Source organism: Megalobrama amblycephala, linkage group LG23 (assembly GCF_018812025.1).
Source record: "Megalobrama amblycephala isolate DHTTF-2021 linkage group LG23, ASM1881202v1, whole genome shotgun sequence".
Classification (NCBI taxonomy): domain Eukaryota; kingdom Metazoa; phylum Chordata; class Actinopteri; order Cypriniformes; family Xenocyprididae; genus Megalobrama; species Megalobrama amblycephala.
The window spans coordinates 4,612,948-4,627,934 of NC_063066.1; the positions used below are offsets into that span (position 1 = coordinate 4,612,948).

A 14,987-nucleotide genomic window follows, 5' to 3' on the forward strand; every position below is an offset into this window, starting at 1 on the left:
GGTCATGGGCGGCCGAGACTCAGCGAAGGCTGGCCCGTGTGATCCGATCCAACAGATGAGCTGCTGTAGCTCAAATTGCTCAAGAAGTTAATGATGGTTCTGATAGAAAGGTGTCAGAATACACACGTATGGAGCTGCATAGCTGCAGACCAGTCAGGGTGACCAAGGCTGACCCGCCGAAAGCACCAACAGTGGACACGTGAGCATCAGAATTGGACCACGGAGCAATGGAAGAAGGTTGTCTGGTCTGATGAATCACATTTTCTTTTGCATCACGTGGATGGCCGGGTACGTGTGCGTCGCTTACCTGCGGAACACATGGCACCAGGATGCACTATGGGAAGAAGGCAAGCCGGCGGAGGCAGTGTGATGCTTTGGGCAATGTTCTGCTGGGAAACCTTGGGTCCTGCCATCCATGTGGTTGTTACTTTGACACGCACCACCTACCTAAGCATCATGGAAACTGTATTCCCTGGTGGCTGTGGTCTCTTTCAGCAGGATAATGCTCCTGCCACAAAGAAAAAATGGTTCAGGAATGGTTTGAGGAGCACAACAACCAGTTTGAGGTGTTGACTTGGCCTCCAAATTCCCCAGATCTCAATCCAATCGAGCATCTGTGGGATGTGCTGAACAAACAAGTCTGATCCATGGAGGCTCCACCTCACAACTTACAGGACTTAAAGGAACATCTTGGGGTCCACAGCACACCTTCAGGGGTCTAGTGGAGTCCTCGACGGGTCAGGGCTTTAAATGTGGACCAACACAATAATAGAAAGGTGGTCATAATGTTATGCCTGATTGGTATACATCTCTTCAGTGGGTTGTACTGTGTTATTTAATGTGTTTTGGATCGTTCTGCAAAATATATTTCCAAGAAAATTACAGACAACATGAGCTGTGGAAAATTATAAGTGATCAAGGAGATTTATACAGCTTTTTTCCAGGTCTCACAGCCTCGCTTTTATACCTGTCATGGCGCTGCTCTGAATAAGGTCTATTTCATAAACACTGAGCTGTACCCCAGGCGCCCACGCGATGTCTCTGTTTCCCAGACAACAGCTCGCGCACAACCCTGGAGAGCAGCATGCGCCCTTTTACCTTGACAACGGTGTGTGTCTCTTCTGGTTTACCACTACTACTGGCAATCGATATCGCTCGTAACCTGTCTAAGAAATCAACGCACCAGATGCCACTCTGCAGCATTCATCCGTTTTAATATGCTAATGAGGAAAACAATGCATGTCATACTTCTCGTGACTAAGCTCACCGCGCGCGGCATGATCGGAATGCGTGACGCGGGGCCTGGTGCGTGAACCTGTTTCTCAGCCAAGGACCGTAAGAACAGGTGGTACTGAAGCAACATTAGTCAGTCTTGCTTTCGAGGTCAGATTAACTTTGACAGAGCGGTACACTGCTTGTTGTTGCGATGTTTCAGTGTTCTGCGTCCAAGGAATCTCCGCTGTAAACATACAGGTAAGAACACAGGTGAGATGCAAACGTGTATTTAGCTCTACAGTCGAGATTTCACGCTGCGCGTCAACCATAAGATTAAAGGGACAGTTCACTCAAAATGAAACTCCTTCCATTATTTACTCAACCTCTCTTCAAACCCGTTTGACTGACTTTCTTATGTGGAAAACAAACGAAGATGATACGGAATGGCAGTCTCAGTCATCACTCACTTTAATGGTCTGGAAAAGGATGTACTCTAACTCGTAAATGATGGTGTGGAAATAGTATAATTTTCATTTTTGAGTGAGCTACACAGGTAAAAAAAAAAAAAAAAAGTAAATTTCTATAATGTACTTAAAGTTCTCTATTTCGTGCACTAATTTTGTACTTAATATACTTAAAGTTCTTCTTTAGTACGTCTTAAGATAATCTTAAGGACATCTAAGTGTACTCAACTGTGCTCTTTTGAGACGGCATTAAATATGAACTAAAATGTGCTGTATTTAAAAAATGTATTTAGATATCACTTATAGTACATTTGAACCCATCATGTACTACGAGTGATATCTAAATATATTTTTTAAATACAGAGATGGTATATTAAAAGCACATTTTAGTTCATATTTCATGCCGTCTCAAAATAGCACAGTTGAGTACACTTAGATGTTCTTAAGATTATCTTAAGACGTACTAAAGAAGAATTTTTAGTATATTAAGTACATAATTAGTGCACAAAAATAGAGCACTTTAAGTACATTATAGAAGTGTACTTTTTTTTCACCTGGGTTTACAATGTGTAAGGTGAAATTACGTATTATGTGACTGAGGATTGAGTGAATACATTTGTTGAATAATTGTGAACATAGATTACAAAATAAATTGTATCGTAATCATACAACACTGGTTTTTCATGTTCATGACAAACAGTTTTCCTAGTACATAGTCCATTTGTTGTCAGGAAAAAATATAGCCTAAGTAACTGATAAGATGTCATTAATGAGTTTCTAGGAGCCTTTTATTATAGGACTAAGTATCATGCTATAAATGCAAATCAATTTATGTATAATATATTCAGTTCATTTGCATAAATTAAGAAACACACACACACATTCCACATAATGTAAGGCTGCTGTCAGAGTTTTTGATATGACATCTCAAGCATTTTCCTGCAGTGTGTCATGCTATACTTCCTTAACTAGTTAAAAGTCAGTTTGAAACGGAAGTTGTGATAGACTTTTTCTTCCCTGTTGTGACACACATCTACGTGAAATGGCTTCTCAGACAAGAAAAAATGTAGGGCGGGACTTGATTTTGTCTGTTGAATTGATTGGATGGTTGTGGTTTGCTATTGGTCGATCTAATGTGAGTGACAGGTTGATCCGCTGTTATAGATTTTAAAGTAGGCCTATGTGTGTTTTCTGAAGACGGAAACCCATGACCTTTGAGTTGCAGGCATTGTGCTCACTATAATCTACATTTTTTTTTAAATACAATAAATAAAATAAGTAAAAAATGTCAATGCAGTGAACTACACAATTCAATATTTTTTCTCATTATAAATTACATTAACGGCATAATGCGAATAACAAGTTTGCTTGAAAAAATGACAAAGTGAACATGCATATATGCATGTGAATATGCATTTCTGAATATCACTTTTATGGTTGATCGACAATTTACACATTTTAATAGGAATCCACACGATTAAGAATTTCAAATAAAGTTGAAAGATTTCGCAACAGGTTCAAGTCGGTCATGCGAATTTGCCACTTGCCACTCTTTTGTGACTCATAAATTGCTACTCTATTGACAATAAACAATAGGCATTTTTTCCCCATTTTGCTAATGTGACCGAACCTTTAGTATTTGGATTACCCCCCTTTTGGCCATACTTGAAATGTTTATTCAAGGGTTAGTTCACCCAAAAATGAATTTTCTGTCATTAATTACTCACCCTCATGTCATTCCAAACCCGAAAGACCTTCGTTCATCTTCAGAACACAAAAAATAAGATATTTTTGATGAAATCCAAGAGTTTTTTTTTTTTTTTAAATCTCCCATAGAAAGCAACGAAATTACACATTCAAGTTCCAGAGAAGTTGTAAAGACATCATTAAGATTGCAGTGGTTCAACTTTAATATTATGAAGCGACAAGAATACTTTTTGTGTGCAAAAACAAAACAAAAATAATGACTTTATTCAACCAATTCCTCTACCCTGTCAGTCTCTTACGATAAAAAAATTTCATATTTCATACTCTCAGATTTCATCAAAAATATCTCAATTTGTGTTCCGAAGTTGAATGAAGGTCTTGCGGGTGTGGAACAACATGAGGGTGAGTAATTAATGGCAGAAATTTCATTTTTGGGTGAACTAACCCTTTAAAGTCTAAAAATAGAATTTAAGGATTTTGGATCTTACACTGTTTATTTCAAGGTCTAAAAATATCCTAGATTTTTAATGTAGTTTCAAACTTGTAGAAATTTGTGCAAATTTGAACCTAAAATCTTAATGATAACAACACTTTGTGTCCATTTTCATCCTGAAGTTGTCAGGATGTGTTTAAAACAGTTGGCTTTTTAACACCTCCCATTGACCAACAAGTCAGCGAGTTCTTTCCTGGCCACATGGGGCTTTTGTTTACTGCAGTTGCTGCACAGTTGAGTCTGAGTGTGTTGCACCAGCTCTTGAACTCATGCCATCCAATCAGCTTCATCCTTCGCAGGCGTCACTTCCTTCCCAATGACTCCTGCGGTCAATCTGTGTATTTATTAAAGTGTGTGTATCTGCAGTGGTCCATTCCAGATCCCCACTGCTAAAATCCCACCTCCCCCCGGCTTACTCCTGCCAGCTGACCCACCCATCCCCCCCTTCCCTCACACACCCGTGCCACATGAGGCCCTGCAGTGTGACTCAGTGGACAAACTTACACCAGTCTGAGAGTCTGGCCCAGGCTTTCCCCAGCTGCACACCTCGTTTTTCCAGCGCTAGAGACACCAAGGGTTAGTATTTCCCTTGCTGTAAAGGTAATGATGCATTCGGTTGTTTTCTTGGGATTGTTCTTGTTGTAAACCTGTAATTTCTTTACTCCTTTAAGTAGGGGTTAGTCATACTGCAGTGCACCACTGTTAAAGCTCTCAGTGAGCGAGCGTAAGCGCTGCGCTACATGCTGAGTTTGTGGTTTTCGCTTTGAGTGTGCTTGTCTTGAGCACTTGCTACAAGTATGTTGTTTTCTTATTAATGGCAACGGATGTGGTGAGATTTGTGCTTAAAGTTTTTCTTTGTAAACATAGATGTGCTTACAGATCAATGTGCATGTGGGTGTAGCAGGAATTGTAACTAAGGTGTTTGTGGTCATCTTCAATGACTGCACAAATATCATAAAAGTTTGTTAGACTCTGACCTTGAGTTTGTTTATTTTTTGGATATATATATGTTTTATTACAATGAAGTGCATTGCAATCAAAAGCTGTCTTTGGTAGCATCTTCTTTGAAAGTGTAAGGGTCTTCAGACACATGGTGTTTTACCCCCTCTGGGTAGGTGACAATACAGAGCACTCAGCCCTTTATGGGTGGTCCTTATAGTATGTGTCGGAGGAGTCTGGTTTATGTGTAATAGTCCTGATTGATGACCGGTTTTAACTTATTTGAGATAAGCTTATAAGGGAAGTTCATGCAATCCAAGATCAGCATTCTTTTAAGGGGCGTTTACACTGACAAATAACCGCAGATACAGAGCAATCGGAAGTCATTTATTTTCAATGAGACTTGGCTATTTGAGTTCAGATATTATTCAGATGCGCAGTGACTATCAGTGGGAGTGCAGTAAGTATGTTTACATGTGCAGTTATTATGGACTTACAGTGGGTTTTTGCCTAATCAAGCCATTGTTGTTGTTGTTAACTAAAACTATTTAAAATTTGCTATTTAAATGTTTCTGGTAATTGAAATGAAGCTGAAATAAGATATAAATGTTAGATGGAAAAACTTGGTTATTTCAGTTAGTTGCCAAGGCAGAATTGCTCATTTTGTTGTTTAAGTACTATACTTAGTAAAACTGAAATAAAAATAAAGCTGAAATATAGTTTGCCAGAGGAGAACTGGCCCTCCGACTAAGCCTGGTTTCTCCCAAGGTTTTTTTTCCTCTCCATTTTAACACCTATTTTCCACTTGTTTGCCACCTGATGTCACCTGTTGGAGTTTGGGTTCAATGCCACTGTCGCCTTTGGCTTAGTTGGGGACACTTGATATTTGAATAAATCATTTCAAAATAATGTACCAGTTATCAATGTAAAGCTGCTTTGACCCAATCTACAAAAAAAAAAAGCGCTATATAAATAAAGGTGACTTGACTTGACATGACATACTGTAGGGATGGGCGGATTTCCCAAAATTTCATATCACGATCTAGGGGTGGGCGATATGACCAAAATGTTAAGATAGGAGTAATTTTATATCATGATAATATTAATTTGGCTTTAAATAAGTTTTTTATATCACATCACAGTTTTTCATAACATTGAAATGTCATAATTCTACACCATTTTCAATATTTAAAAAATGAATACTAGCCTAAAAAGACTCTCAAGCTTACTGAAGAAAAGAAAACAGTGACAGAGAACAGTCTTTTGTTTAATATTAATGACACAGACAGCAGCAGGTATTTGCATGGATGCATGGATCTAATATAATGACACGCATCCGATTTCTGTTTATTCACTTAAGATGTAACTGACTGTCTTTATGTACAGTAAATACTCGCCAAGATGGACATTTTTGTATATATTTGACTATTTAACCCTTATGCGGTCTTCGCATAAGGAACTACACTCGTGGTCTTCGGGGTCTCTGGAGACTCCGGCAACAAAATGCAATTTTGTAACAATATAATATATTTTTTAAAAACCAATGTAATTTTACTCTGTTTATTAATGTTTTTACTCAACATTTGTGCAGTTTTTGGAGGATTTGTGATATATTTTAAATTTATATAAATAAATTAAAAAATCTTATTTTTATATAAAAAGCAGCTTTTTATGTAAAATTCACTTTATGAAATTTTTCATTCATGGGGATAACATGGAACATTTGACATGGTTTAGTGTGAGATTTTTGCCCATCTTTTGGAAAATGCAGTTATAAAAGTAAAAAAACTATAATTTTTACCAGTAGATGGCTGCAGAGCTCCACTATTCGCTATGTGCTATTTGAATGACTGAAAGACGTCTTTTCACAATTTTTTTTCAGTTGGATTCATATCTAAATGTTATGAAATCACAAAAATTACTTTTTACTAAATTTAGATCTTAAAAGTGTTAACCACCGTACAAAGTCTCATGCCATTTGGACAAAGAGAACATTTTTTTTTAAATTTGAGCAAACATCATTTGCGGGTCAAAAAGACCCCAAAGACCGCATAAGGGTTAAGCATGCACAATATGCATATTGTGCATTACCATCGGACAGGTAAACATATTTACTGTGAGTGCTCCCTGTTAAGTTCTTTAGAAATGTAAAAGCTGATTAACCACTTTTATGTGCATTTTAGGCATTCCTGATATGGCGAATTCGCTGAAGGCAAATGTAAGATTGATGGCAAAGGATGAGATCAGAGAGGAGAAGGAAGAAGCTAAAGAAATAGATGACACCCTGGAAGAGCCTACAGAAGAAGAAGAGGATGAAGAAGAGAGGAAGGCACGGGCCGCAGCGGAGGAGGCAGCAGCCAGAGAGAGAGCCGCTCAGAGGCAGCACATGACGGTAGAGGAGCTGGTGCAGACTGAGAGGAACTACCTGAAACATCTGCAGCTCTGTACGGTCACCATCCACAGCAACCTGCAGAAACTCCAGGTACACACGTTCTCTTGTCATTTTCATGCATTAAATGTCCTAATTTAATTTATCAACAGACCAACTGCCCTCTGTGTTGTATACGTATTGCTTCCACCACCACTAAAATACCATTGAAGCACTCTGATATCATTCTTTATATTAATATAAACATATAATCTAATTATAAATTAGATTATAAATAATAATCAAGTCAAAATAGTCAAAATAGTCAAATAGTCAAAAATGCAATAATTCTACAGCAAGGGTGTAATTTACTACATACTACAACATACTACTTCTATAAAACAAGATCTTATTACAGACATGATCAAAAACCAAGCAAACATAAATAACCAACAAAGAAGTAATATTAAAGGAAATTAGGTAAATAAATAAATAAGGGAACACTTTATTTTAGGGTCTTTTAACTAGTTTCTTATTAGCTTTCATACTACTAGGATATTGGCTGTTTACTAGTACTTATTAAACACATATTAATGCCTTATTCTGCATGATCATATTCTACATTCTTAATCCTACCCAATGCCTAAACTTAACAACTAACTTACTTACTATTAATAAGCAGTAAATGAGGAGTTTATTGAGAGAAAAGTCATAGATTAATAATGAATATGTGTTCCCCATAGAATAATCAATCAAATTGGGATAATACTAATATTAATATTTGAATCAAACCAGGGAAATGGGACCTAAAGCAGAAGTCATGTTTTTAAATTATTATCTTATTATGTTATTTTATACATCATAAATGGGACTAAATGATTTTGCTTCTGTCATATTGTGGAATGTATATACCATTGTAGGTAAACAAGCTTTAGTAATGTCATATATTATTGGGTCTCTTGCAGCCTCCTCCACCGAACCTAGAGAACATGTTCCAGAACATTGATGAAGTGATGGATGTTTCCAGCAGACTCCTGAGCCTCCTAGACCAGGCACAGATACATCACAGCGATCCGAAATACCTGGAAACTCTCTGTGAGTACAGCCGGACAGACTGGAATTTCCAGTTTACTTTCGATTTCTCAGTTGTTTCACAGTCACGCTGTCTGCGTGTCATGTCCACCTACGAATCAGAATATTTATTTTTTTCCTTGAGCTCATGGCTGAAGAATTCAGAACTTGAATTTCAAGATAAGAATAATGATGTATAAGGGTTAGAATGTTGTGTAAATTCCTTTTTGTCTTTTTGGAGCTCTCTTATGCTGAAAAAGGCTATTTATTTAATCAAAAAGACAGTAAAAACAGTAATATTGTGAAATATTATTTCATTGTAAAATAACTTTGGTAACACTTTACACTTTGTTTTAGTATAGGGAACACATGTAAACTATTAACTATGACTTTTCCCTCAATAAACTCCTAATTTACTGCTTATTAATAGTTAATTGTTAAGTTCAAGTATTGGGTGGGATTAAGAATAGAATAATCATGCAGAATAAGGCATTAATATTTACTTGATAAGTACTAATAAATAGCCAATATTCTAGTAATATGCATACTAATAAGCAACTAGTTAAAATACCCTAAAATAAAATTTGAAAACTTTTTTATTTTAATAATTTTTAAAATGAATTTTTTTTACTTTGAATTTTCCGCATCATTACTCCAGTCTTCAGTGTCACATGACCCTTCAGAAATCATTCTAATATGCTCATTTACTGCTCAAGAAACTATTTTTATCAGTGTTAAAAACAATGCTGCTTAATATTTTTGTAAAAACCATGAGACATTTTTTCAAGATTTTTTTATGAACAAAGTACAAAAGTGAACCATTTATTTAAAACAGAAATCTTTTGAAATATTGTCTTTTCTTTCACTTTTGATCAATCTAATGCATCCTTTCTGAATAAAAGTATTAATTTATTTAAAAAGTAAAAAATCGGTAACACTTACTTTAGGGTCCAGTTCTCACTATTAACCAGTAGCTTATTAGCATGCATCTTACTAGGATATTGGCTGTTTATTAGTACTTATAAAGCACATATTAATGCCTTATTCTGCATGATCATATTCTACATCCCTTAATCTACCCAATACCTAAACTTAACAACTAACTTACTAACTATTAATAAGCAGTAATTAGGAGTTTATTGAGGCAGAAGTTGTAGTTGATAGTGATAATTAGACCTTAATCTAAAGTGTGACCAAAAAAATCATACTGACCCCAGACTTTTGAACAGTAGTGTACTGTATGTTGTATGTGAAAAAAGATGTAAATCTTTTATATTATAAAGTATCTTATTCTTTCTCTCAGGTGAATCTTTCCTTAGTCTGTCTCAAGATATAGAGATGGCCTATAAGGAGTATCTTGCCAACTACAACAACATTACAGCTCTAGAGAACAGCTACAAACAGAAAGAGGCCCTGTGGGCAGAAATGGTCCGAACCATCAAGTCATCCGCGTAAGTTCATAAACAACAACTGCCTGAGGTTGTGTATGACTCAAACAACTCATTGAGAGCCGAATGACAAATACACCAGTGTATTACCCAACATTCCTTTCATTTTTGACCCCTGATCCCATCTGTCTTCAGTCCTGATGTGAATGCGTCCACTCTGAGTTTCTTCCTGGTGATGCCGGTTCAGAGGATCGCCCGTTACCCCCTGCTGCTCCAGACCATCCAGAAACACACAGACCCCCAACACCCGGCCTACCTCATACTGGAGCACGCCGCTCACACTGCGGTCCAGATCAACTGCAGGATCAATGAATACAAACGCTTCCGTGAAGTGGGTGAGAACAGGCTATCAATTTAGAAAGTAAAGCTGACTGAACCAAAGTATGCAAATCCATTGATAATAATAGCAGAGTAACATCAATGAAGTGCTTGAGGTTTTGATTTGCTTAATTATTCTCATTCTCTGACTGGCCCAGCTGACAAGTACAAGAAGACTGAGAACCTGACCATCAAGGATAAGATCAATCGACTCAGTGGCCACAGCATTGCCAAAAAGACGGCCCGGCTCAGTCAGTACATAAAGCATGAGACAGGAATGGTGCCAAAGGTAACTTCCATACACTGATACTACATCGAAGAACCAGAGCTTAAAGGGTTAGTTCACCCAAAAATGAAAATTCTGTCATTAACGACATGAGGGTGAGTAATTAATGACAGAATTTTCTTTTTTGGTTGAACTTACCCTTTAAAAACAAAAACAATTCAGTCGAGTCACTCCGAGCAGAATCAGTATTTTAACGTTTCGGTTCCATTTGTAACATAATCGCTCTGAAAACGGTTAGATTAGAAAAAACACCAGTTAATAACGTTTGTTTTTTAGCCTGTACTTTATACCAGAGCTTAAAATTAACTTTATACTAACAGCTTGTGAATAAACCTCGTAACTCGAGTGAATCCTCAAACTGTCAGTAAACCTCATACAGAAGCTCATGAATGAAGTGCTGCACACATTTTGGAGACCGTCTCTGCTTGTTTGGTAAATAAAAAAAACTGGTTCTTTGAATAAGTACAGCGTTTTCTTTATTCAAAACATGATGTGTGTAAAGACTAATGTTTATGTATTTGAGGAGCAGGGAAGAGTGTCTTAGTCTCTTTTGGCCAAATATATTAAAGGTGCTCTAGAATCAAAAATTTAATTTATCTTGGCATAGTTAAATAACAAGAGTTCAGTACATGGAAAAGACATACAGTGAGTCTCAAACTCCATTGTTTCCTCCTTCTTATATAAATCTCATTTGTTTAAAAGACCTCCGAAGAACAGGCGAATCTCAACATAACACCGACTGTTACGTAACAGTCGGGAACATTAATATGCATGACCCCAATATTTGCATATGCCAGCCCATGTTCAAGGCATTACACAAGGGCAGGCAGTATTAACATCTGGATCTGTGCACAGCTGAATCATCAGACTAGGTAAGCAAGCAAGAACAATAGCGAAAAATGGCAGATGGAGCAATAATAACTGACATGATCCATGATAACATGATATTTTTAGTGATATTTGTAAATTGTCTTTCTAAATGTTTCGTTAGCATGTTGCTAATGTACTGTTAAATGTGGTTAAAGTTACCATTGTTTATAACTGTATTTGTGGAGACAAGAGCCGTCGCTATTTTCATTTTTAAACACTTGCAGTCTGTATAATTCATAAACACAACTTCATTCTTTATAAATCTCTCCAACAGTGTGTAATGTTAGCTTTAGCCACGGAGCACTATCAAACTCATTCAGAATCAAATGTAAACATCCAAATAAATACTATACTCACATGATCCGACGCATACATGCAGTATGCATGACAAACATCTTGTAAAGATCCATTTGAGGGTTATATTAGCTGTGTGAACTTAGTTTTATAGTTGAGAGCTCGGGAGGGCAGGGAGCGCGAGATTTAAAGGGGCCGCAGCCTGAATCAGTGCATAGTTAATGATGCCCCAATATAGGCAGTTAAAAAAATTAATTAAAAAAAATCTATGGGGTATTTTGAGCTGAAACTTCACAGACACATTCAGGGGACACCTTAGACTTATATTACATCTTTTGAAAAGACGTTCTACGGCACCTTTAAACGAGCACCCACTTATAGCCACAAGAACCTTCGTAAACTGTAAGTTGATAAAAAATGTAATGCGATGCACTTTCTGCCTCAGATTCGGCTGTTCTAATGACAGACAAAACACAAATCTCCGATATTCGCTGGTGAAAATCCTCGTAGCTCCATTTGAGCTTGATTTTGGTAAAATGCTAATAATATGTGACCACAAAACCAGTCATAAGGGTCAATTTTTTGAACTTGAGATTTGAGTTGAATAAATAAGCTTTCCATTGATGTATGGTTTGTTAGGATAGGACAATATTTGGCCGAGATACAACTATTTGAAAATCTGGAATCTGAGGGTGCCAAAAAATCAAAATATTGAGAAAATCACCTTTCAGCGTCACATTTGCATGAGCCGTACTATTTGAATTCATGATTGGCTGACTGCCAAATTAAACAGAACAATAAAATAACATTATTAACCGGTTAATGGTAATTTCAAATAGGCGTTTCTGTTCAGAACGATTAAACTTGATTACGTTCCTGTAGAAATTTCCGTTCCGTTATTGTTCCTTGAACCGGTCGGGGCCCTGCGAAGAACAATGCTTCATGTAAACAAAGGAACAGAAATGTTTGTCATGTTGAAAGAACCACATTGTTTCCAAAAAGCCACATAAGATGTTTTCACAGTGAATTCTTAAATGATGATTTGCAAATCAATCCCATCATAGGTAAAGGATGAAGAATTTGATGCTCTTGCTGGCTTCTTCTTTGTCCTGGAGAGGGGCGTCTCAGAGCTTCACGATAACATGGAGGCCTATCTCCACTATCTACAGGTTTGGTTTTACTGTTCTTTCTCTTAATGACTATAGCTACAATTTAACATCTTCTCATTTGTTTTGGTGTTCCCTCAATGTGAAGCAAGAACGCCCATGGGATCAAACTCTTCAACATTTTCCATTGTTATTCCAGCTGGTGAATGAAAGGAAAATAACGTATGAGGGTTGATCCCAGGGCAGATGTCGGGTTGTGAAGTTGAGATTATGGCTGTGTGCTTGGAGTGTTTGTAAAGATTTATTTAACCATCTGAGCTCTGTTTCTGTGTACAGAGGTTCCTCAGCTGCAGCCCAGAGGAAGCAGATCTTGATCTGGAAGGGGAGAAAACTGCCTTGTTCTCTAAAGAAATAACAGTGGCACTCAGACAGTGGATTTACCCCTCATATGTAAGACCTTAAGAAGAGTGCAATTCACATCCTTCTGAGAGATTCAGTTCTTGTGAATCTTCCAAATTAAATTGTGTTTTTTGGGGGGAGAACTTCAAATCCTTAGTGAACCGCTTCAAGCTTCCAGCTAAATGACTTCAGTCATTTAATTTTGCATGAAAGAAACAAGGCTGTGAAGGGACAGAATGACCGTTCAATATGTTGTACTGTGCCTTAAAAAACATTCTTAGGTCATGTCTTAATCCTGATGCACCTCTTGATGGAAATAACATCACAACATTTATTTCCATCAAGAGGTGCATCAATTTTTGGTCAAGATCTTGTATTGACAATGCAAGAGGTAAAGTCTCCTTCAGCACATCCCAAAGACTTTCAATGACTCAGAGGTGTCAATTCATGTCAAAATGATTCTTCATGCTCCCTCCTAACCATTCTTTTACACTGATGAGTCTTGGCTTTGTCATCCTGGAATATAGTCATGAAAGACACATGGAAGGTTAAGAAATGAAAAGCTACAAACTCCAACAATTAGGGTTAGAAGAACTGTTGTCAAACATAAAACATGCTAGAAACAAAATAATCACTGCAATAATTATCCAGTCATAGATGCTTAAAGGGTTAGTTCACCCAAAAATGAAAATTCTGTCATTAATTACTTACCCTCATGTCGTTTCACATCCGTAAGACCTTCGTTCATCTTCAGAACACAAATTAACATTTTTTTGATGAAATCCGATGGCTCAGTAAGGCCTGCATAGCCAGCAATAACACTCCCTTTTTCAATGCCCATAAAGCTACTAAGAACATATTTAAATCAGTTCATGTGAGTAAAGTGATTCAACCTTAATATTATAAAGTGACGAGAATACTTTTTGTGCACCAAAAATAACAAAATGGTGACAAAATCTAGTGATGGGTGATTTCAAAACACTGATTCATGAAGCTTCGAAGCTTTACGAATCTTTTGTTTCGAATCAGTGGTTCAGAGCGCCAAAATCCCATGATTTCAGTAAACGAGGCTTCGTTACGTCATAAGTGTTTTGCAACTTCAATAGTTCACGTGACTCTGGCAGTTTGATACGCGCTCCGAACCACTGATTCGAAACAAAAGATTCATCACTAGATATTGTTAAATAAAGTTGCTATTTTTGGCGCACAAAATGTTTTCTAGGCGCTTCATAACATTAAGGTTGAACCACTGTAGTCACATGAACTATTTTAAATATGTCTTTAGTAGCTTTCTGGGCATTGAAAAAGGGAGTGTTATTGCTGGCGATGCAGGCCTCACTGAGCCATCGGATTTCATCAAAAATATCTTACCATCTTATCTTATTATGTCACCAACAACCTCTGTAGTCCCATTTAGCCTTTAGCAACCACCTTTTTCAAGACACATAACACCTCAAAAAAGCAGAAGGGGGTATTTTCTGTCATTGATAAAATGTCTAAATATCTTGTGTTAACCACAGACCTTATTTTAGCCATTTAACCGAACAAAACGTATTCAAAAAAACCCATTGAATTCAGGACAATTGACCCGAAAGTTGAAATATGTTAACTCGTTTCTGGGTTTTTAGGACTCATTTCTGCAGCACTCTGTTACACACTGCCTCTTTTTTGTACTTGTCAAATTAAATATGGCATCTTTGACGAAAGTCTGGAACATCAACATTTGTCTATGACACAGTATTTCTTCACTGTGGTGCCTCTATTCGCCATTTTAGTTTTCTCCATTTATCAATGTCTAACTCTGCTGGAACCAATACTGCTGCAAAAACACCATGTATCATGTAGGAATACAAATTGTGCCAAGATTTTTTAACTGCTCACCAACCATTGAATTATGTTCGCGCACAGCATACTTTTTAGCAGTATTAACCATCTCCATATTTGAGAGGAAGACATATGTGCATGTTGTTTGTTGTTTAAATTAACCATCTACATACTGCATCTGGCCT

At 37.0% G+C, this 14,987-nt stretch overlaps 1 protein-coding gene across 5 annotated transcripts in view; it reads left to right on the forward strand.

Annotated features, from left to right (window-relative positions):
• The first annotated feature begins 1,013 nt into the window (after positions 1-1,013).
• The window catches only part of arhgef37 (Rho guanine nucleotide exchange factor (GEF) 37), a 28,874-nt gene continuing 14,900 nt past the window's right edge, over positions 1,014-14,987 (forward strand). Inside the window, exons 1-8 of one of the 5 annotated variants that reach the window (XM_048176408.1) lie at positions 1,014-1,108; positions 7,002-7,300; positions 8,152-8,281; positions 9,561-9,708; positions 9,841-10,040; positions 10,182-10,312; positions 12,538-12,642; positions 12,916-13,029. In XM_048176408.1, the coding sequence (XP_048032365.1) occupies positions 1,036-1,108; positions 7,002-7,300; positions 8,152-8,281; positions 9,561-9,708; positions 9,841-10,040; positions 10,182-10,312; positions 12,538-12,642; positions 12,916-13,029 (1,200 nt within the window). In that variant the 5' untranslated portion in view covers positions 1,014-1,035. The other 4 variants (XM_048176411.1, XM_048176410.1, XM_048176407.1 and 1 more) reach the window with 4 other exon arrangements.